General features: G+C 33.7%; 1 protein-coding gene across 6 annotated transcripts in view; it reads left to right on the forward strand.

Annotated features, from left to right (window-relative positions):
- Positions 1-24,610, forward strand: part of LOC126893261 (catenin delta-2) — a 101,086-nt gene extending 76,476 nt beyond the window's left edge. For all 6 annotated transcript variants that reach the window (XM_050663261.1, XM_050663264.1, XM_050663263.1 and 3 more), the window contains 2 exons: positions 10,025-10,908; positions 20,045-24,610. In XM_050663261.1, the coding sequence (XP_050519218.1) occupies positions 10,025-10,908; positions 20,045-20,149 (989 nt within the window). In that variant the 3' untranslated portion in view covers positions 20,150-24,610. The remainder of the gene's footprint in view (positions 1-10,024; positions 10,909-20,044) is intronic.
- Positions 24,611-26,054: the final 1,444 nt, after the last annotated feature.

Below are 26,054 nucleotides of genomic sequence, written 5' to 3' on the forward strand. Positions count from 1 at the left end.
ACACTTTTGCGTCTCAAGTTCACAGCTACCATACATTTCTAACAGTAACTTTTTTCTAACAGTAACAAAAAACCACTATGTTGTTACTAGCTAAGTTTTTTATAACATCCTAACTCTACAATTCTAAGTTACGGTAAGATCTCCAGTGTTTTTTAATAGGTAATATATGGTAGCTAATTATAATTTCTTCTCTTTCAGCCACGAAGAAGCCAAATTAATTCTCTTTGGCGAAAACGTTCGGCGAAACAATTGATACTCATTAGAGTCTTTCTTGCAGATTTCCCCAATATTTAAGAGTTTACTATATATATATTAATATATATATATATATATATATATATATATATATATATATATATATATATATATATATATATATATATTGTTGTGATCTTGTTTATTGATATGAGATAATATTCTTATATGTCATTTAATTTAATCCATGCATTAATCATAATCTAATTAATTTACCAGATCACATATCAATATGTTTTCAATCTCAGGGCGAATTATAAAATTAATTACTTACTCTCGTGGCTTCTAAGTATTTCTTAATGGTTCCTAATCGGGATAGGAAAGAAAAGAGTAAAATAATAACACATATGGGTTACAATTGTAATCAAAATATTGTTTATTTTATTTAACTGGCAATCACTGCTTAATATTTGCTATATCTTATTATTCTTAAACATAACATTTACACATGGGAATCTTATTTCCTTTTGGTTTCCAATTGAAAGTTTTTATTAACATTTAACTATTATGATTTATTAGCAACAATTCTATTTAAGTTTGATGAAGCTTTTCTGATATTATTGATTATGTTTCTTCAATTTTAAATGTGGTATTTAATACGAAAAACCCATACATTCATGTCCAAACAAATGAGACTGACCTTTTTCTGGTGAACTGAGAATGTCTTCACACAAGACCCGTTTCCTGCTATCCTTGGCTGTAATCAAAACCTCGTCCTGGCTTCCAGTAATGTTCTCCTCTGAAACTAGCTCGTATAGCTCTCGTTTCCTGCTTCTGTCGTGATGCTGTGTTCTACCTTTTTCGAAACTGCAATCAGCTACCGGGAACTCTTGGCTCAAGGAGGTTCTTTTACTCTCAACCTGGCCTACCTCTCGTTCCACGATAGATACTCCACACTCACGGAACTACACCGGCTTTCTCACTCTCCGTACACTACCGTCTACTACTGGACTTCACTTCTCGACAGCTCAAAACATTCTGATCTCTATTTGTCATTCATTCCCCTACTTTCTAAATATCCCTTCCAGATTCACACATCACACTTCCACCACCAACTCTCATTCGCAGTATTCCTCAAAACCAATTTTTAATCTTTCTAAATATGCTTAATGGATTTCAAAAGAAAAATAGTTAATTCCCATTCTAAAATTACTTTCTACTAATTACAAAATTTAATGATCTATTATCTACTTCAAATGAGTCTCATTTAGCATAAGCTAATGATCGAACCTTCCGCGAACTACGATAATGACCTATTATCGATTTCACTTGAGTTTTATTTAGCATAGGCTAATGATCGAACCTTCCGCGAACAACGATAATGGTACGCCATTCACTTTGTTTATTCTAAGCGCATTTTCCCGAGTTTCGTTTAATCACTTCTTAAAATTAAATATAACAATTTGTTGTATACAGGTTGTTCTAAATTTATATGCCCGTGGTTGAGAAAATTGAAAATATTTTATATTAAATTGAATTCTGTTTATAATTATCAAAATTTAATTTTCATATCAAATAGAAATATAACAAATCCCCGCCTTGTATTCGATAAAATTTATCTGCATTTTTAAATAAATTTTCTCGAGGCAAAACCAACTCCCTGTATATTTCCTTACTTTAATCTACGTCTTATACCCTAACTTACTATCTACTTCATGTAATTCTGTCTTTTATTCGTGATATTTGTATACATCGTGAATATTATAAATTCCTCGGATCTTTTCCGAGTTCCTGTGCCTCAATTCATAACTATTTATCCCATTTTCATTATTCACGATGTACGGGCCTTCGAAAACAGGCATCAACTTTGCGCAAATGCCACCAGGAAGATTTGATACTCGTAATGCCCTCACGAGTACTGTTTCACCCTTTTGGAAAGTCACTGGTCTTCTTTTTCTATTTTGTTCCTGTCTTTGGATATATTTTTCGTTGCTTCGCCGTAATCTTCTCTGTACGGTTTCAATCACCTATTGATATTCTTTTGGATCTTGGTCTTCCCATGGCCTTATCGGCAGTACACCCTTCATGATGTATTCTGGGGTCTCTTTTGTTACTGTGCTCGGAATTGTATTTAGATACCTTTCTATTTCCGCCATTTTCCTGTCCCAGTGGCGATGTTGACCATCTGTTGCAATGCGAAGAAATTTCGTCACTTCCTGTATGAATCGTTCCGAAGGATTACTCTGTGGATGCCTGATGCTGACAAAATTTGTCTCTATTCCTCGTTCTCGAAGTTGTCCCTTGAAACGATCATTTCGGAAATACGTTGCATTGTCCAGTAGAATCTTTTTTGGTGTTCCTACTATGGCTATAAAATTGTCGATTTTTCTTAATATTTCTTCCCCCTTTGTGGTGCGGCAACTATATAATTTTACGTATTTTGAAAACACATCCACCATTACCAGAATATGTTTGTTCCTTTTAGTGGTCATAATTAGATCGCTTAACATATCTATTGCTTGTTTTGTTTCTCTTTGATTGTCATCCAGTTTTTGTTGTGTTTCATCCATTTTCTGTTCCATTCTTTGTGACTGGAGTTGCATCATTTGTAATAATTTATCTATTCCTGATAATTCTTGCTGTTCTGATGCCATGATTGTCGTGTCTAAAATATCTTCTTGGTCTGAATTATTCTCTTGATTTGAATGTTCTTTTTGTTTTTTGTTGTCTTTGCTTTGGCTTCTTGTCACAGACATTTGTTTTCAAGAAGTACTGTCCCCGCCAAATATGAAATTTTACTAGTATGTTACCAAGACGATTTTTTCTCACCCAAATATTATAAATTGTCAATAAATATATCAAATGTAAATATCGTAAAAATAAAATATTAAATCAGTTATGTAAAATTTGTACCTAAAGAGATCTAAAATTTTATGTTATCAAATGTAAGTATCTCACTTTTTACCACAGGCATATAAATTTTCAAATACCGGCTTTACTCTTTCTATCCTTCAAATTTGCCACTAGAAATACTTTACAATGCTTTCCACGTTGGACGACAGTTGTTGTGATCTTGTTTATTGATATGAGATAATATTCTTATATGTCATTTAATTTAATCCATGCATTAATCATAATCTAATTAATTTACCAGATCACATATCAATATGTTTTCAATCTCAGGGCGAATTATAAAATTAATTACTTACTCTCGTGGCTTCTAAGTATTTCTTAATGGTTCCTAATCGGGATAGGAAAGAAAAGAGTAAAATAATAACACATGTGGGTTACAATTGTAATCAAAATATTGTTTATTTTATTTAACTGGCAATCACTGCTTAATATTTGCTATATCTTATTATTCTTAAACATAACATTTACACATGGGAATCTTATTTCCTTTTGGTTTCCAATTGAAAGTTTTTATTAACATTTAACTATTATGATTTATTAGCAACAATTCTATTTAAGTTTGATGAAGCTTTTCTGATATTATTGATTATGTTTCTTCAATTTTAAATGTGGTATTTAATACGAAAAACCCATACATTCATGTCCAAACAAATGAGACTGACCTTTTTCTGGTGAACTGAGAATGTCTTCACACAAGACCCGTTTCCTGCTATCCTTGGCTGCAATCAAAACCTCGTCCTGGCTTCCAGTAATGTTCTCCTCTGAAACTAGCTCGTATAGCTCTCGTTTCCTGCTTCTGTCGTGATGCTGTGTTCTACCTTTTTCGAAACTGCAATCAGCTACCGGGAACTCTTGGCTCAAGGAGGTTCTTTTACTCTCAACCTGGCCTACCTCTCGTTCCACGATAGATACTCCACACTCACGGAACTACACCGGCTTTCTCACTCTCCGTACACTACCGTCTACTACTGGACTTCACTTCTCGACAGCTCAAAACATTCTGATCTCTATTTGTCATTCATTCCCCTACTTTCTAAATATCCCTTCCAGATTCACACATCACACTTCCACCACCAACTCTCATTCGCAGTATTCCTCAAAACCAATTTTTAATCTTTCTAAATATGCTTAATGGATTTCAAAAGAAAAATAGTTAATTCCCATTCTAAAATTACTTTCTACTAATTACAAAATTTAATGATCTATTATCTACTTCAAATGAGTCTCATTTAGCATAAGCTAATGATCGAACCTTCCGCGAACTACGATAATGACCTATTATCGATTTCACTTGAGTTTTATTTAGCATAGGCTAATGATCGAACCTTCCGCGAACAACGATAATGGTACGCCATTCACTTTGTTTATTCTAAGCGCATTTTCCCGAGTTTCGTTTAATCACTTCTTAAAATTAAATATAACAATTTGTTGTATACAGGTTGTTCTAAATTTATATGCCCGTGGTTGAGAAAATTGAAAATATTTTATATTAAATTGAATTCTGTTTATAATTATCAAAATTTAATTTTCATATCAAATAGAAATATAACAATATATATATTGTTGTAATCTTATTTATATGTGATGATATTCTTATATGTAATTTAATTTCATTAATGCATTAATGATAATCTAATTAATCAACCAGATCACATATCAATATGTTTTCAATCTCAGGGCGAATTATAAAATTACTTACTTACTTTCGTGACTTCTAAGTATTTCTCAGTGGTTCCTAATCGGGATAGGAAAAAAATAAAATAATACACACATATGGATTACAATTATAAATCGAAATTTTGTTTATTTTATATAAATGGCAATTACTGCTTAATATTTGTTAGATCTTATATTTATTTAATACAAACATTTAAAAATGGGAATCTTATTTCCTTTTGGTTTCCAATTTAAAATTTTTATTAATAATGAACTATTAGGATTTATTAGCAACAAATTGATTTAAGTTTGATGAAAATCTTCTGATATTAGCGATTATGTTCTTCAATTTTTAATGTGGTATTTAATACAAAAAAAACCATACATTCATGTCCTGACAAATGAGACTGACCTTTATCTGGTGAACTGCGAATGTCCTCACACAAGACCCGTTTCCTCCTACCCTTGGTTGCGATGAAAAACTCGTCCTGGCCTCCAGTAATGTTCTCCTTTGAAAACTACCTCGTATCGCTCTCGTTCCTGCTTTTCTCGTGATGCCGTGTTCTACCTTTTTCGAACCACTTCAATCAGCTACCGGGACACTCTTTGCTCAAGGAGATTCTTTTCTCTCGACTCGGCCTACCTCTCGTTCCGATGGGTACTCAACACTCACGGAATTATACCGGCTTTTTCACTCTTCGTACACTACCGTCTACCACTGGACTTCACCTCTCGACCGCTCAAAACATTCTGATCTCTCATCCTCATTCATCCCCTACTTTCTCAATATCCCTTCCAGATTCAAAAATCAACATTCCACCACAAATTTTAATTCGCCGTATTCCTCAATACCAACTTTTAATCTTTCTAAATATGTTTAATGGATTTCAAGAAAAAATAATAATTTCCCAATTTAAACTTACTTTCTACTTTTTACAAAACTTAATGACCTATTATCTATTTCACTGAGTCTTATTTAGCGTAGGCTAATGATCGAATCTTCCGCGAAACACTATAATGGTCCGCGTCACTCAACTTGTTTATCTTAGGCGCATTGTTACCGAGTTTCGTACACTTCTTCGAATCACTTTCTTAAAAACTAAATATAATAATTTGTTGTATACAGGTTGTTCTAAATTTACATGCCCGTGGCTGAGAAAATTGAAGATCTTTTATATTAATTTGAATTTTGCTTATAATTATAAAATTTTAATTCTCATATCAAATAGAAATATAACAATATATATATATATATATATATATATATATATATATATATATATATAATCGGTTTAAAACGTCCTCCGACGTCTTCCGATGCCCAATCTCCATGCATCTCTATCTTCCCAAAGGTCTTCGTCTAAACCTCTCTCTCGGATCTCTCTGTCTATTCCTTCTCTCCAGCTCTTTCTGGGTCGGCCTCTTTTTCTCTTTCCATGTGGTGACCAATCTAGAATCTGTTTTGGCAGACGGTGTTCTGGCATTCTCTGCACATGTCCATACCACTTTAGTTGTTGTACTCTTATATCTTCGACAATCGTATGTGTGGCTCCCATAATCTCTCGTATACGTTCGTTATTATTTCTTTCGAGTTTTGATTTTCCTGCGGCACGTCTCCAGTAGTCCATCTCCGTGGCTTATAGTGTTCTTTCAGTAGTTGTCTTTAACTGCCACACGTCACTTCCATACATTACTATTCTCTTTATAATAGTGTTGTATATTCGATGTTTATTTTTTTTGATATATGTTGATCCCAAATAATACTATTTAGTTGAGATATGCCCCTTCTACCTTGAGTGTTTCGTTTTTTTATAGTCTGATCTGATTTGCCGTCGTCCGTGATTTCTACTCCTAAATAAGAATATTTATTGTTGTACTTAATGTGTTGTCCGTCGTTTAAAACTAGATTCTGTTCGTTGCCACCGATGTTCATGTACATTGTTTTCTCTATGTTAACTTCTAATCCCCATTTTTTGTACTCTTCGATTAATTTCCGAGTCATGTATTCCAGATCGTCATATTCGTTGGCAATCACAATTTGATCATCAGCAAAACATAGAGTGTACAGGTTGTTATTATTTAATTGTATACCCATGCCGCTGCACTTCCGCTTCCAAAGTTTTAATGCTTGTTCCAGATATATTTTGAAAAGTGTCGGCGATAGGCAGCGTCCCTGCTTCAGTCCTTTGTCTACTACAAAACCTTTGGAAACATTCGTTCCTATTTTAACTTTGGCGCTGGCGTTATCATATAGTTTTTCCACTGCTGTTATGAGATTTGAGTTGATGTTCGTTTGTCTTAGAGTGTTCCATAACTTGTTTTGGGGGATGCTATCGTAGGCCTTTTTTAGATCAACAAACAAAAAGTGGACTTCTTGATCTACAGCAACCTTTTTTTCTATAAGTTGAGTGATACAAAAAAGGTGGTCTATGGTCGATCTACCAGCTCTAAAACCCGCCTGTTCTTCTGCCTCCATATCAGTGTATTCTCTTTCTATTCTATTTTTGATCATTTTCCCATAGATTTTACTAATGGTACTAGTAACTGCTATTCCACGATAATTGTCGCAGTTTTGTTTGTTTCCTTTTTTATGTAAAGTTGAAATGGTAGAGGTTTTAAATTCAGCTGGAACCTCTACTTTGTTTATGCAGTTTTGAAAGAGTATTGTCAGGTGTTCATATAGTTTTTCAGCCCCTTTTTTGTAACGTACGATAATCAAACACATTATACTCTCTCTATCTTTCTCTCTTTAATTTTTAATGTTTCATTATTTGTCTCTTTAGTGACGGGTAGCTTATTACACACTGCTTGGCTCATTAACACTCATTGGTTCTTTACTGATTACTATTGCTGTTTTCGAGTTGAAATTATCATGTTAAATTCTTTTGCTCTTGTTTTAAATGTGTGAACTAGTCTATATTGCATCGTCTGCGTAAGGGAGATTTTAATTTCATTATATTCTCCATTCTGCATCATCTTCCTTTATTGACGCTCTTTATGACTTCTTCCATGATTATATTGAATAGCGTAGAGCTTAGTCAATTATCATGTCTTCTTCCATTGCCTGTATTCTGTATCTATAGCTTCTGTAAGTTATCCGTCTAGTTATCTTTGTCGCAAGTAAACAAGAAATTCTGACTTCCATCTTATGGTGTTGATAGAACCCGTGTTCAGCTGCTCCCCCCCCCCACTTGCAAAAATTAAAAAACTAATAGTCCTGATTTATGAGCTATTTATGAGCTCTCATATTCCGCAAATTAAAAATTTTGAGCTCGTTCCACTGAGCAGGAATTTAATACTTTAGTGGGGGGGGCTGAGTCAGCCCCCCCCCACTACTTAAAAATAGGAATATTGAATCGGTTTTTGCGACAGAATTACGAGCTATTTATGAGCTCTTGAAATTATATAGTTTCGATTTTTGAGCTCATCCCGTTCACCCCCAAACAACCCTTTAATTGATTTAACTTAAGAGAAAAATGCTGAGAAAACTTAAAATACATGGTATTGCGGATTTAATTCCTATAGCGTATATACTCTAAGAATAAACTATTAAATCACGTGCATTTCGATTATTGAGCTATAACCCCTTCGCAAGAAAACCACCCTATCTTCCCGGCTTAAGAGAAAGTTGTACTTAAAATGCATTAAATTAATTATTTGGCGACTACATTCATTTAATAATTTATAAGCTTTCAAATTACGCGCATTTAAATCAGTAAATTGCAATTTATTTTATATAGTGCAGTCACTGAAAGTAAAAATCAACGATTATCTTCAATTTCGGTGAACCTTCATCGATTTTTACGATAAAATAAAATAATTTTTACCTTCAGTGACTGCACTATAGAAAAAAAATTGCAATTCAATAATTGAGATGCGTATATTTTGCGAGCTCATAAATTATTAAACGATATCTAGTCGACAAATAATTAATTTAAATTATTTTAAGTACAACTCTCTCTTAAGCCGGGAATATGGGATGGTTTTCTTGCGAAGGGGTTGTAGCTCTATAATCGAAAGGCGCGTGATTTAAGAGTTTATTCTTAGAATATAAGCTATACGAATTAAACTACTATTAACTTTTTTGTAAAAACTTACAGTTTTTCAGTGATTTACGAAACCGCTTCATAACATGAATTTTTTTCACGAATAATTAAAATCTTTGATCTTTAATAACTTAAAAAGTATTGACTTATTTTATTAACTTTAAATAATAAATTTTGCTTTTAATTTGTTCTTTTATTGATTTGTGCAGTTATTTTTAATAAAATAATTTTCACCCCCGAGAGGGGGCGGTATCCACCCTCAGGGTAAAAGCGCAAGGTGGTACCATGTCACCTTTGTTTCTTGACGTATCCTCTAACCACTGACCAATTTTCGTGAAAATCGATGAAGGTTCACCGAAATTGAAGGTAATCGTTGATTTTTACCTTCAGTGACTGCACTATACAAAATAAATTGAAATTTACTGATCTAAATGCGCGTAATTTGGAAGCTTATAAATAATTCAATGATATGTAGTCGCCAAATAATTAGTTTAATGCATTTTAAGTACAACTTTCTCTTAAGCCGGGAAGATAGGGTGGTTTTCTTGCGAAGGGGTTGTAGCTCAATAATCGAAATGCACGTGATGTAATAGTTTATTCTTAGAGTATATAAGTTATAGGAATTATATCCGCAATACTATATATTTTAGGTTTTCTCAGCATTTTTCTCTTAAGTTAAATCAATTAAAGGGTTGTTTGGGGATGAAGGGGATGAGCTCAAAAATCGAAACTATATAATTTCAAGAGCTCATAAATAGCTCGTAATTCTGCCGCAAAAACCGATTCAATATTCCTATTTTTAAGTGGTGGGGGGCTGAGTCAGCCCCCCCACTTAAGTATCAAATTCCTGCTCAGTGGAACGAGCTCAAAATTTTTAGTTTGCTGAATATGAGAGCTCATAAATCAGGGCTATTTGTTTTTTGATTTTTGCAAGTGGGGGGGGGGCAGCTCAACACGGGTGTTGATAGACGCTTTCAATTGTTTTTATAATATCCAGCGAGATCCCCTTGTTACACAAGATATGTAATACATCTTTAAGTATAACTCTGTCAAGTGCCTTCTTCAAGTTAATTAAATATAGTCATACCTCTGTAGATTTTTTGTTGTTTCTTATCACCATTTTTGAATAATAGGTGGATTATCTCGTTTGTCCAAACATCCAATAATTTTTAGCTGCATTTAGTAATTTCTAACAATATTTTATTAATTTTAAGGTGAAAATTTGGGCTGCTTCGGTGGAAGTAAAAAGAAAAAAGACAGTCAGTCCTCAGACACGAAGGAAAACAATTTTTCCGCAGGAGCCCCAGGCGGTATGTCTAGCGCGAGTGCTAGAGGAGATCCAGTTAGAGGGATGGAGCTTCTCTGGCAACCAGAAGTAGTGCAATCTTATTTAGCTTTATTGCAAAGCTGTTCCAATCCAGAAACCCTAGAGGCGGCAGCTGGAGCCCTTCAAAATTTGGCAGCTTGTTACTGGCAACCTAGTATAGAGATTCGGGCGGCAGTACGCAAGGAGAAAGGTCTCCCAATATTAGTGGAACTGCTACGTATGGAGGTGGATAGGGTGGTATGTGCAGTGGCTACAGCACTTAGGAATCTTGCCATTGATCAACGCAACAAAGAACTCATAGGAAAGTACGCCATGAGAGATCTTGTCCAAAAACTTCCGTCAGGAAATACACAGCACGATCAAGGCACCTCTGACGACACCATAGCTGCTGTCTTAGCCACCTTAAACGAAGTTATTAAAAAGAACGCTGAATTCTCCAGATCTCTACTAGAGGCAGGAGGTGTAGAAAGACTGATGACCATTACAAGGCAACGACAGAAATATACTCCAAGGGTACTAAAATTCGCTGGACAAGTCCTGTTTACGATGTGGCAACACCAAGACTTGCGGGACGTTTACAAAAAGCACGGCTGGAAAGAACAAGATTTTGTTACAAAAACAGTAGCTGCACGCAACGCTGGACCTAATTCACCGAACAATGCCAACAGTACTTTAAACCGCCCCATGGCTTCACAAAGTGGAACAAGATATGAGGATAGAACAATGAAACGCACCACTGCGGGAAACAGGAGCGCTGGCGTCTTCCAAAGGGTAAGTGAAGCTTTTATTTTTACTGGATCATACAGTCCGCGCATAAAGTATGGACACATAAAGATATCTGTGTCACCCCGTCCCGTATAATTAGTAACAAAATCTTTGGTGATGTATATTAGATGTACCAACGATTTAAAATTGTATATTTTCGACGTTGCCAAATGTGCAGTTTCTGAGATACCGTGTGTTTACTTTTAAATTAGATATAGAAGTACATATACCCAATACATGGCAACACTGCTTCCCCGCTTTCCACATCCAAGTCGCGCCAATTAGGCAATCCAAACCACGTGATTTTTAATGACAGGACGTATAGCAGACAACCAGCGTTGATATAGTTGTTACAATTGTACCAATTTGATACAATTAACAACCAAACTTTTGATACTAAAGTCTCCTAAAGTAAAAACCTAAAATTTTGTGATATAAGAAATTTGTTTCAAATAACATTAAACGACGTTTTTTAAGTTTTTGTACAAAATGTCGGTTTAGTACATTTTGTGTCACTATTTTATTCATTCCGGTGCATTTACAAAAATTTCTCTGGCAACACTGCACACAATCGATTTTTATTGGATATTTTATTTAAAATCAAAATTTAATATTTAAGATACAATATTAAATATTTACAATACAATATTTTATTGAATTATATTAAGATTGATATTATTTCTTTATAGAAGATAATAATTATTGACTATTTATAACATCACCTTTAATAAAATGTTGACTTTTTCACACACACTTTTTCATATTTTTTTTGTGAGGTCTGCTCTTCTTATGGCTCTTACCCATTCTTGTCTGTGTTTAGCACTATTTAGCAGATGATAAGTGGGTAGCATGTTTAAAATTCAGTAGTTTCGAAACAGCAAAGAAAGATACTTGATCCCTATCCAACAGGGGCGTCATTTGGGCGTCCAGGGGGGGGCATTTGCCCCCCCCCTGGCCCTAAAAAATGACTGAAATTTACAAAAAATACATCAATATTCATCATAACATCATATATAATGTATTGTATATATAGTGCTTGCCCCCCCCCAAACAAAATTTCAAATGACGCTCCTGCTATCCAACCTGCTTCCAAAGTTAACTACAATACATTGTCAGTCGCATAACAACTATTACTAGGTACGTAAAATAATAAAATACTTGTTACCACGATGATTTTACCTAAAATCTATTTTAGGGATGCTCAATATTATTTTCTATTAACTTATGAAATATAAAATTTGTTAACCTACCTTTCTTCAATCATCGAAATTACTTTTTAACTACTTATTAAAGTGTATTGACGTAAGCAATATTTTTTACTATGTCACAGAAGTATTTAGTAATACTTACACGGACATAATATACGAAAATTTCTTTAAAATAATAAAATAACAATATACTATCATATGCCTTCAATGTATTGTATGTCATAGGCCAGACTTATTGGAATAGTTTTGACAGATCGTTGGATTGCCTAATTTATTCAGTCATTCGTCGATTCTACAGTGGCGATGCAGCTTATTCTCATAAGCAATGTTGCCGATTTTAGAGTTTCCTTCAGTTGCGTATCTCTAATTGAAAACTAAACGTATGGTATACGGATAATTTTAGGGACCACCCATACTTATATTTTACAATCTTCTGTTACAGTTTTTTATTGTCGAAGCAGCATATATATCCTGTTAATAGACCATTATTAGACCATGTTATTGACCATTAACACTTTAGCTCCTATGTGCACCACCCGTGGGCACAGTGAGTTTTCCGTTCAACCCATGTGTCCCACTGATATCATTTACACGTGCTGTTGGCTTGCAAAATAAAGATTATTGTAGTGCGTAAAATGAGTAAATCGTGGAAAAATAAACAAAAGTTAAGTGAACATGAACTTGGATATAAGTGCACATGGATTGTTCGAAATAAAATTAGTCAAGCATTTCTTGCCAGTCCATGTGTACCACATATCGCACTAATAATACAATAGTGTCGTAACTCAAAAAAGATGATTTTTCAGAATCAACGAAAAACTCATTACTCACTTCCTAGTGCAGGTAAACAAAAAATTAATGCATAATGTGTTTCTAATTAATATTAAAGGAAGATTATTTGTACTCTTATTTAAATAAAAATACTGTCAGTAAAGTTATTTAAGAATTTTGAGTTAAAACGGTATTGTTCTAAGCAAAATGTTCGAAATGAAATATTATTTTTAGTTATGACATTATTTATGAAATATTTTGTGTTACTACAATTTGATTTACTAATTTTTTTCTGCGGTTTACGTCAGTTTTTGGGAAATTTTGCGGACTCTTTGTCGCTCATTGTAAAATTAAAACAGTTAATTTTACTTCTCTAAAAAAATAATGACACTTGGTCTCTTGGTACTGGCAGCACAGAAGTCAGATACGGCGAATATTGTTGAATCTATGTTAGCATTTTTGTCTTTTTCTTTCTCCTTTCTGGACAGTTCTTTTTCTTTCAAGTGGTTTTCGTACGTCACAACAATATTGTTTTTTCCATCCTCATCAGCATTTTTGAAATTTTCACAAAGATCACATTGATCTTTTTGGTGTATGGAAGGAGATGTTAAAATATGTAGTAAAAAATGCGGTTAAAAGTAGTTGCAGACGTAAATGATCTGAAGTTTTCTTCTGTACATTTATCTTTGTAGTCTCTATATAAATCAGCTAAAGACTTGTCACACTGGATTGATTCCCGTGACGTCTGAGCTCTGAGGTTATGTAATTCGGCGCCGTGGTATAGCGTTTATAAAATGTTTGACACCTTCATAGATCTCCGGTTCCACAGTATGTTGTTTGCCATGTTTCCCGCATAATTTGCCATGTTTTCTGCATTTTCCAAGAGCTACTAGTAGAAGAGCTACTCGAAGAAGAGCTTCTTGAAGAAGAGCTTCTTGAGGAAGAGCTAGCTACTTGATGGTTTACTGTTTGACATCGAAACAAACTATAGGTGTTCCTTTGCACAACAGGAACGAAATGCGGATCTCGATTGGAGTCATCGGCATCAAAGTCGCTCTGGTCTGAGTGCATCGGTGAAATGTGATATTGCCTTTGGTTGGATTCTGTAATAAGTTTAACATTACTGACCTTACTAAAGGTCATTGTTTACGTCAATTTCTTGAAGTACTTTGATGACTTGTAAATGGTGAAGATATAGGTGCTGGTTGTACATTCGTAACGTCACTGTTCTCTATCTGGTCACCAGGTTCATTATTTGTACTCACCAGTGGGAATAACGACGGTGAAGAGTTTTCATGCTCGCCATCCTCAACATTTGTGCCATAGCAACAAGTAATGGCTCACGATCACGTGTTGCTATGAATCGCCCCCTTAAAAATGAATTAAGTAATTATTAACATAGGTAATTGACGAAATGAACAAGAATGTCACGAAGAGTGTGGCAACCCTTAATTTATAAAATATTTAGTATTTAGTAAGCATTTTAATAACACTGCTGCACATTTTAAATGAGTTATTCCTATACGTTGATTGAAAAATATATAATGATTAATAAATGTTTCACAAACAACAAAAAAATGGTTTAAAGTTATGATTCAACAATAGTGTAGCATGTCAAAAATAATGAACTGAGCCAATAATAGTGTCGTTGGTAAAAATATTATTTTAAAACGTGCTTGTGTAAATCAGTAATAGTGTAATAAGTAGAAAAACAACAATGTTATGGTTAGGTTCAAATCAACAAGATTGCAATAACTCAAAATATAGATATGCAAATTACATACCTGATTCAGCAATAACGTGGAAACTCAAAATGATGAGCAAAGCAACACGTACGTTCCCGATCACTGTTGGCAATTAAAAATGGCGCAATATTATGAGGGCGATAACGACAGTCGGTCAGTCATAAATAACGTCTTATGGCGCCATCTCTTATTCATTTTTTGCACTATTAAAACGACGGTTTTATTGACTTGTAGGGAATTGAATTTTACGCCTGAATATAGTGTTATGTCAAATTCGAAACATTTTGAGTTATGACACTATTGTATTATTAGTGCGATATGACCACACTTATGTTTTTGAAAAATCATGTTCCTGTTTTAACAAAAATGTGTTTTAATTGTTCTTAATATTAATCTTCATGTCTTTATATCAAAAAAGTATAATGGGTTGGCATAAAGTTTTTCAAATTGTGGACTGGGAGTTAAAGTGTTAATATTCAGAAATTAGTAAAAACATTTTTATTACAACCGTTGATATTAACATAAATAGAAAATAAAATGGACCACTTGGTATTTGTTAAAGTTTAAAAAAGTCCTTTTTGTTTTTGTATGAGTATCGGTTTCATTTCGTTAAATCAAGTAGCTTTTATTGTCAGTAGGTACGTTATGATAGTTGTTGAAAATAGGCGTAAAATCGATAAAAATCAGACTAATACAACGGTACATTTAACAGAGCGTCAAAAGATTGAAATTTTAATACGAAAATATGTGGTGACAGGTAATAATACTAAAAAATTATGAAATTTGGGTATGTTTTACTTGAGACATTATTTGTAATTCGTAGGACATGAACACACGAAGAGGTGTGTGAAATATTTAAAATAAGTATGAAGGAAGAAGGCCTATAATATCGCGTGGGATTATATCTAAAATTATTCATAAATTTAAGGAAAGTGGACATATACAGGAATATGATATGTCACAGATATCTTTGTTTCCATACTTTACCCGTGCATACAGGTGTATATACAGTAGACTCTCTCTATAATGAACACGGTTATTACGAGGTTTCGCTTATAACGAGGTACACTAGATGTCCCATGAAATTCCTATTGAACTATAACACCTCTATAACGAGGCATATTTGGTTATAACGAGGACCAATGAAATCGAAGAATATGGTTCTGTACCTGCTTTTAGCGGAGTAATGGTTATAAATAAATACCCAAATACTGCCTGTATACAGAAATCTCCAACATCTGTGTGTTTATCGAGGTCACTGCTGTAATAAACTTCTTCTTGTTTATCTATTGACCGATAGTGAATATCATAGGAAATGTACAATTTATGATGGCGACGTCTTATTGTTAAGGAAACAATATTTAGCATTTTATATTGCTCCGAATGGCTTCACTATAGGAAGTTAATGTTTTAGAAAACTACAGTCGGAAAATGAAAGATTACCCATGAACGATCATATCAATCACTTATTTTGTATTTGCTGTCTTTTTCTATAACAAACGTTTGTTATTTATAGAAAAAGACAGCAATACAAAATAAGTGATTGATATGATCGTTCAAGGGCATTCTTTCATTTTTCCGACTGTATATCGTCGCCTCAAAGCAACAGTAGTAGGATAATATGTAAAAAAAAATGGCTTTTGTGATATCCATGTCAAATGATTCGAAATAAACCCTTCTGTTGAGTGTAGCACTAAGATAAATAAAAAGTGAAATACTTTTTTCATAATATTACATATCCTTGTGTAGCTTAATTCCTTTTAGCCCAAATTCTATAATGCAACACTAAGACAGCATACATATCATACCATTATATTTTGTCGTTTACCCATTTTGGTCATCAATATTAATGCAACACTTATCTTGCGCACTTATCCTACTGGTGCCATGTAGTTATTGCTGAGTTGCGATTATGTCTTTGTTTATATTATCCAGCTCGCGGTCACAATTTTATCTTCAGTAATCTTAAACAATAGATCTATTACATTGATGTTAAAAGATGTATGTTAAAAGTAAAAATGAATAATTCAGCCAATTTAAATTGTACAAATTATGGGTATCTAGAAGAAGTCAGTATTTAGTGTATTTAGCAAACAAAAATAGCACTGATTCTGAGTTGTTTCTAGAATTTATCGGGAAAAGAAAGGTAAGCTAAATTCATGATAAATTTCCCTTTAGAAACTTCGGGCTGATTTAAGAAAATGCAATAAGTTTTTACTTTCACAACTTTCAGCATCCGCTATTACCAAAAGTGATTCTGATGATTTTTTCATTTTATTTTGGTTATTATGTCAAATTTTTGGAAAACAAGTATGTTCATGTTATAATTTATGTAATAACATGTTTGAACAACAAAATTGTTTTGTTTTTCAAACAAAACTCATTTTGTACTCAAACAAAATTCCATGTAAATCCATTCAAATATAAAAAAGTTATTAATTACTGAACTTTCGTAAAATTTTCAATTGCGTTTTTCTGGAAACTACATTATTTTACATATCCTACAGTTGCTTTGAGGCGACGATATATTCATATTTTGCACAATTTGTTGTCTGATATAACGAGATCCGCTTATAACGAGGTAATTATTCCGCCATTTCAGTTCTCGTTATAGAGGGAGTCTACTGTATTAATTTTTATTCACAGCTTTCTTTTTGTTTCAAACTTATTGATGTATAACAAACTCATCTCTATTTTCTGATGTTCATATTAGTCCATAATTTTACTGCTACCCATGATACTACGACAACCAGAGATAAAGCCAGGCGCATGAATAAGCCTGTCTCTCTCTCTTCTACGCCTACGTCACTGACCGACAAACGCCAGGCCAAATGTTCGATTTTTAACTTGGGTTTGTTATTTTTATGCAGTTTGCGAAAGTTTTCGAAAAGCATAAAGCTATATTTTCGAGATAAAATTCTTAAATATAATTAGAAATAGTCATTACTGCCCTTTCAGCATGGTATTATTGTTAGTATTAAATCTTTGCGACTACTCTTTCTAGATTTAAAAAAAGATTTCAACATCAATTGTATAACAACATATAAGTAATTTAAATCAAGATTGCTTAGAAGGACTATTCTCAGTAATACGTGCGATTGGAGATTTACATGATCATCCGTCTCCTTTGCAATTTAAATACAGTACAACCTGCTATATCCGGACCTGTCATATCCGGACCTCCCCATATCCGGACGATTCTACGCCGTCCGAATCTACCGAAATCTACCGAGAAAGGGAGTCCTGCTGTTGGACAACGCACTAAAAGAAGAACTAAAAGATGCCGAAATAATGTATTATAGAATCTATAAAACGTGTTTCTCGACGAAAGTTATTGACGGCGTTGATTACTGGAATGTATGAAGGAGAAAACGTTTCAGAGACTGTAAAAGAATTAGTGGTCTTGATATCCGGATTTTTTCATAATCCGGATCGGTCTGTCGCCACATTGATCCGGATATGGCAGGTTTGACTGTACCGTCTTCGTAATTTTATTATGGGTCGGAACGATGAAGTTATTTCACTCTCAGCTAATGTAAGTAACCTACCAGAAACAAACATGTCGCTTCAAAACATGAAAGCAGGAAGCTCTTTGAATCTTGATTGTTACAACAATGACGTAGTAGATTCAGTGATGATAACCGAACCACTCTTTAGTCAATTAAATCTTCCAGTAACTTCAGAAAATGAAAACCATCAAACAGATTTTGAAATGGAAGAGTTGTATCATGATGGACTAGAAAATTTAGCTGGTTTCATAGCTTTCAAGCTACGACATGAAGAGAGTTTGGGCAGTTCTACAAATAGTAACACTTCTTCCTCGTGGGTAAATCATCTCTCAGAAGGGGGTTTGGTGAAGCCTTCAGAAATATTACTTACGAACTGTCGTGAACTAGAAAATATTTTTTGCCAATTCAATGGGGACACTATTAAAGTTGGCATCAAAAATTATCAAAAATTTTTATTGGAAAGATCCGTTCATGTTAAAATATCTGGTGATGTGAAAAAACTATTTTTTAGATGTCGGATGTAAAATCGTTAAGTAAAATGAATCAAATGTAATATTGTTTTTTTTTGTTGTTTTTTTTTTGTTTTGTTTTTTTTGCCGAGGGATGTGCTCTTTTTCTAGTCGGCGTAAAGCTGAGCGGGAAAAGAACTAATCTCAGGGGATGAGTTTTGCTTGGAGAGTCTTAGGACTTTGCACCTCCTTAAACCATCCCAAGACCGCTGGGTACTCCCAACATTGATTGGGGGTGTGTAATCTTTGATTGCACCCTTCTCGTTGTGGCCCTGCGGTAATATGCAGATAGATAAGGTTATACCTGGAGAATAGGATAGAAATATCAACTCTAGTTAAAGCAACCATCAAAGCAAGAGTAGGTGGAGGCTGTCCACAAGGAGAAGTTCTGTCACCTCTACTTTGAGCAACCTTGGTAGATGATCTCAAAAATCTCTCCACAGAAGACTTTTGTCTAGGATACACTGACGATATATCAATCGTCATCAGGGGCAGGTTTGCCCAGCTGGTGTCTGGGAGAATGTAAGCAGCCCCAAATATAGTTGACGACCGGTGTAAATAAGAGAGACTGATAGTCAATACTCAGAAAACAAATCGCCAACTGCACCCAAAGGACAGCACTAGAAGGCTTAAAACTACCGGTGCTGGGACGAACAGAGATTTCATTTGCCAAAAAAACAAAATACCTTGGGGTTTATACTGATCATAGGCTAAAATGGAATACTCACATCCTGAAAACCACACAGAAAGCTACTATGTCCTTAAGCAAATGTAGAAGAATGTGCGGTGAGAATTGGGGCTTATTGGATCTTTTAAAAAGGGCCAGACTAAAGAATGTAATCTAGAATTAGAGGACCACAATAGATCTGAAAAGGTAGCAGTGGAATAGGCTAAACGGCCACCTCTTTAAATCCATCTAAATCTATCTACTTAATTTTGTTTTTGTAATTTTAATACTTTTTTGAAACTTTAGTTTTTTTATTATTTGTTAATTAAACCATCTTTTATTTGATTATTTTATGAAAAAACTATTACGTTTTTTTAGTACAGTACCTACATAATATATTGTATTATTTTACTGGTATGATTATAATAATTCATCAAAGTATAAATTAAACAGTGTAACAGAACAGACAAACGGCAATTTCAGTTATTTAATAACACGAGAATGTATAAAACCGTATAAAACTCTATGCTTTCCCGTACAAGTTTGTCGGGCGCTGACGTCATGCGCGCACCGGTTAAAAGTTGTTCTCGAAGTGGCTTTATCTCTGGTTGTCGTAGTATCATGACTGCTACCTAGCAAAATGTCGACAGATCTCTGCCAACCGTTTAATTGCTTTTTGCTTATTAATTTAATTTATAATGCAACGTTGTCTAATGTGGTAATATTTTTTTAGAATGACGACATCCCCACAGCGGACATGCCGTATCCAGATAACCCAGCCATGGGTCGATCGTACCCCCCCGGTCCAGGTCCAAATCCGCCACCAGTGAGTCATTAGGAAGGCAGGCGAAGTGCACACCCCTACACATCCGTGTCAATTGATTGCGTTTGGTGAAGGCGTTGCTCAAATTAGCAATACGACGTCGAGTCTGCTGAACCGGCTGTTAAATAAACTCAAAATTATTCTCGATGATCTAAATCTCTGGTAACCCTCGTGTAATTTCTCCATATTTATATTTGAGAAGGAAATATTAAACATAGTCACTTCCTCACTCGCATTTGCCTATTATTTATCTATGGTTAGCGATGCAAATCATCGAAAACATATTATAGGAACAGGCCTACAAACTACTTCCAATTGTTCAGCAATTCAACCATTTATATTCATATTTTCTTCGTCATTTACTGCGGTCTTTTAGAAAATATTTTAAAAAACGGTCAAAAATTTAATGAATTCTAAAATGTATTTTACCAAGAACGTTTTTAGTTTCTAAAATAGTGCAAGCATATAACACATCTGATATGACTCCTTTCAAAATTAAGTAATCACTTAATTTGATATTTTCTAGCCAATTTCAAAAATATTTTGTCCCTATTAAAGAATGCTAAATGAATAAATAAATATTGCAATTGTTTGGTGTCCAATAGATCTTCTAGGTGTACCAGTAAAAGCTTCTAACTGAAAAAAGAAAGGATAAACGCCAAAGATACAGAAATATATCGAAATTTACAAGTATTCATCCACTATTTTTTGATATAATGCAATTGGATGATTCAAACCGTTCCCGTATACTATTACAACAAATAAAATCGTTATAACATTGTCAGACGCCATTATTCAGTCAACATTTATCATACCATGCACAATTATCCCAATGGTGGCACAAAATGTTTTATCCGAAGAATTCTTGTTAACACTTCACGATGTGAGAATTAAGTCGGTAATTCAATTTTTTCGGCTGCCAATGCCATATTTCTGGACTCATATATGTAATCATATTCTACATGTCATATAAAACTTTTAACTTCGATTTGCTATGTTAACGTAATTGTATATGGGTTGCTATAAGTGTAATTAATTGTATAGGACCTATTTTTTCTGTTTGGCATGTCGTGTGTATAATAGATCTGGTTAATCAGGAACTGATCTGCAGTGTGCGATTTTGAGGTAATTGTGATAAACTGACTAATAGGATTATTTCCAACTCTTTATATTTGGAAAAAATGTCACCACTCTATAATATTTTGGATTGTTTTCTTCTGTTGCTTTTTTAATTGAATCTCTCTAGTATTTTTCTTAAATTGTAAACACTCTCTCGGTTGTGTGTCACATTCACTGTAGATCTGAGCTCATTCGCCAGAAATGGTGCTTGTGCAATCTAAATAAGAAAGAAAGAAGTACCGGGTGTCCCAATAAGAATGGCTCTCGGCCATATCTCGGGAACCGTTTATAGTACAGTTTTGAGAAAAAAATATTTATAACAAAAGTTGGCTCGGGAAAAGCCTGGAAATTTATTTCATAATTATAGGTCCACCGCTAGAGGGAGTAATTGAATATAAAAAATTAAAAAATCAAAATTTTACAAAATTTACCTAATGAAAGGGCACTGGAAATCCAATCATCATATTCTTCATAAAATTCTGCGCATATTTGATTTCACAAGATTAAGTCTACCTTTGCAAATAAGAGGTGGGGGTGAGTGGGAACCTTCTTATGAAAAAATGGCTGTAAGTCTGGTTCTGCTAAATCGAATTTTGCATACTTGGTCTTGTTGAAAACAGCTCTTTTTCGTCAATGTAAGTGTCTTATTTTGGAAATTGCCTAATAAGTAATATGCAAGCTAGGATTGCTATATTTAATTATTTTCAGAAATCCAGTTTTCTTTGGAAAATATTAAATACAAGTATGCATTTTTAATCCTATATTACAAAATTAGACCAAATTAGCAACATAATACCGAAAACCGCATGTCGATACCTTTATTTTATCTCGAGATATCTGAAGAAATGTGTGAATTTTAAACATAACTGTTACTGTCACCGGTAAACGAGGTTAAGGAAAAGTAGTGTGCCATGGAAAAAACAAATAAACAGTTTTCAGATGTAAACGTATATAGTTAATTAAAACAACACTATAAAATATAACAAAGAAATAAAAGCAACTACTTACTTAGCCTTAGTGACTGCCTAAATGTTCAAATTTTTGCCCATCATTTTCGATGCAAGCATTTACTCTTTAAAGAGTAGGTTGAATAGCAACAGATTTAACTGTTTTAGACTTTTATTTATGGGGACGGATTAAAGACCTTGTTTTTGCCGCTAGGCCCACTACTCGAGAAATCATGATCTAGAATCTAGAGAATACGAAACGCCATTCAAAGCATTGCGAAAGCAGAAATTGAGACTGTTGTTCAATCTACTCTTGAAAGATTAAATGCTTGCATCGAAAATGATGGGCAACAATTTGAACATTTAGGTCGTCACTAAATAGTTGTGTTTATTTCTTTGTTATATTTTATAGTGTTGTTTGTCTTATTGTTGTGTGTATTAATTATATACGTTTATATATTATATTTTCAAAAGTCACTTCTAAATATTTAAATTGTAAAAATTATAGTGAAAATGGATAAAACACCTTCAAAATATCATGAAAATTCTTATAGAAAACGAAGTCCTGCCAGAAGAATCCCATCCGAAGTTTTCGCAATCCTTTGTTGAATTGTATTAGAGATTTTTGTAGGTCCGATAAACAAAATTTAACGTTAACTGAATTAGTGAAAAGAGGAGCCCAAATTTAAAGACAGATGAGCGAACAAGAATGAACAAGACTATATTCGATCCTTTTTTGTAAATTTTAAGATAAATTCATGTTGTTTTATAATCTAAATTTAACCCTCACGCACAAGTTGTAGTCCATGTGACTAACAACTTCAGTGAGAAACTGAGTTTATTTATTATGTACTAGGTTGCTACAAATAAACTCTATTATTATATCTGAAAAATGTTTATTTGTTTTTTCCATAGCACACTACTTTTCCTTAACTTCGTTTACCGGTGACATTAACAGTTGTTTAAAATTTACACGCTTCTTAAGATATCTCGAGATAGAAAAAAGGTATCAGCAGGCGGTTTTCGGTATTATGTTGCTAATTTGATCTAATTTTGTAATACAGAATTAAAAATGCATAATTGTATTTAATATTCTCCAAAGAAAACTAGGTTTCCGAAAATAATTTAATAACGCCTACCAGCTGACATATTACTTATTAGGTTATTTCGAAAATAAGACTCTTACATTGACGAAAAAGAGCTGTTTTCAACCAGACCAAGTATGCAAAATTCGATTTAGCAGAACCGGACTTTCAGCCATTTTTTCATAAGAAGGTTTCCACTCACCCCCACCTCTTATTTGCAAAGGTAGACTTAAACCTGTGAAATCAAATATGCGAAGAATTTGATGAAGAATACGATGATAGGATTTCCAGTGCCCTTTCATTAGGTAAATTTTGTAAAATTTAGATTTTTAAATTTTTGATATTCAATTACGCCCTCTAGCGGTGGACCTACAATTATGAAAATAATTTCCAGGCTTTTCCCGAGCCAACTTTTGTTATAAATATTTTTTTCTCAAAGCTGTACTATAAACGGTTCCTGAGATATGGCCGAGAGCCATTCTTATTGGGACATCCGGTACAAATCCTTTATAGATTTTATGCAGATTAGACCATATTACGAATAAGCCATTATCAGTCTGATATCCAGCCCAAATGAGGTGTTCCTCTAGCGAATATTCGGTGTTGCTCAGATGCACACTTTAAAATCTTGCGAAGCGGAACAGTCAGATGGAAGAATTTGGGAACTATATCGCCATGTTTGAAAATAAAGCTGAAATAATCACATCTTAATTTAGCTTTAAATCCCTTGGGATGATGAAGAGGGAAATATCTCAACGTGAGCATTGGTCGCGATGGTAATACCTCATACCAATATAAAAAATCAATTATGCCCTGCTGAAAGATCAAAATGTGCTTAGAATAAGTCAGTTGATACCATTGATTGATCAGGTATTAGCAATGTAATAATTATTAAATGTTTTCAACAGTAATGAAAATAATAATTATATCAGTGGTCAATGAATGGGTCAAATAAACTTTTGAATGCCTTGTTGATTATTCAGATGTCATAATTGTTCTTATTATATTCTCAGTATAAGGTGCTCGCATCTCAGAGTTATTGCTGTGTGAAATACCAACTTTCTTGGACCACATTTCTAGTCTTTTTATATAATATGTTTTCTATGGTACAATTAAGCAATTTTGAGATACGTGGTAATACTGTTAAACGAAAGTAGGACATGGTTCTATTTGAATAATATCACATACATAGCATTGTCGTAGAAAGTTTTTTTGAAAACTATCTTTTCTAGATGCAGTGAAGATTTTATTGTTTATCACCTGAGTATTAGTTGTTCATTATATTATTTTTAATATTATTGAATTATATATACACTTTTATTATACTTTGCTTATTTTTTTCTATCCTTTTATGACCATATTCTACTATGTGTGACTTACAAAATTCGAAATGTAAATTGAGGAGGATATAGAAATATTATGGAATATTTTTAAGGAGCTGGTGTATGCAACTGGGAGTAAAGTATGTGGTGTAACGAAAGGAAGATATCTGAAAGGTACAGCTTGGTGGAATAATGACAAAAAATTGGAAGTTTCGAAGAAGAAAAAATTGGAAAAAGTATATAAGCAATAAAAATGAAAGTAATTATCAAGAATATGAGGAACAGAGAATACTGGTTAAAAATAAAATTAAAGAAGCTAAGAATCGTCAATGGGAAGAATTTGGAAATAGAATAGAAAGTGATAGTAAGGGTAATGCGAAGTTGCTCTAGGACCCTGTAGACAAAAGAAATCAAACGGAATAACAGGTTTAGAGGACAAAGATGGTAACATATTAAAAAATGAAGAGATTACTGAAAGATGGCGAGAACATTTTATGGCATTATTAATAGGAGACAACAACGAAATAGAGAATGGCAGGGAGGAGTACAATTTAAATGAACAACAAGATGAGGATGACATAACATACGAAGAATACAGGGAAGCAATTTTAAAATTAAAAAATGGCAACGCTCCAGGACACGATAATATCAAGGCTGCGCTAATTAAATATATTTAAGAAGGATTACAATTACTATGGAAGATCATAAGGAGCTGTTGGCATACCTAGAGATTGGACTCTTGCAACTATTCTACCATTACACAAAAAAGGTGATAAACATAAGTGTTCTAACTACAGGGGAATATCATTGTTGGTAGTTGCTAGTAAAATCTACGAAATAATACTAGGGAAAAAGCTGCGAGAAAATATCGAGGCCACACTGGACGACAGCCAATGCGACTTTAGGCCAGGGCGAGGTACAACCGATCTCATATTCACGGTGAGACAGTTATCAGAAAAAGCCCTAGAGCATAACAGTAAGTTGTTTCTCTGTTTTGTGGACTTGGAAAAAGCATTTAATCGGGCGCCACGTAACAAGATCTGGGAAATATTAAACCGAAGTTAATCCAAGCAATAAAGAGAATATATAAATGTACACGTAATAATGTAAGAACGAACAATCGCTCATCTCTAGAATTCTACACAAGGACAGGTGTAAGATAAGGTGAAAAAAAATACCAAGTTTCTTGTAAAAGGTATATATTAAAATACCCTAAATAAGGGTCACAATACAAAACGTTTTCGGATTAAGGAATCCATCATCAGTGTTTAAAAGCCAAAATTTACATGCCTGAGCCACCAAAATGTATCGGGTAAAAACCCTTTAAATGTAAATAATAAGGATGTTTTACATATTTATATAAAATTCATTGGATGATATAGATAAACCTGGATGTTACCCAGGGCAACACAGGACTCTCCCCACGTGGTTGGAACTTTTTTTGGAG

The sequence above is a fragment of the Diabrotica virgifera genome, chromosome 10 (assembly GCF_917563875.1).
Source record: "Diabrotica virgifera virgifera chromosome 10, PGI_DIABVI_V3a".
Classification (NCBI taxonomy): Eukaryota; Metazoa; Arthropoda; class Insecta; order Coleoptera; family Chrysomelidae; genus Diabrotica; species Diabrotica virgifera.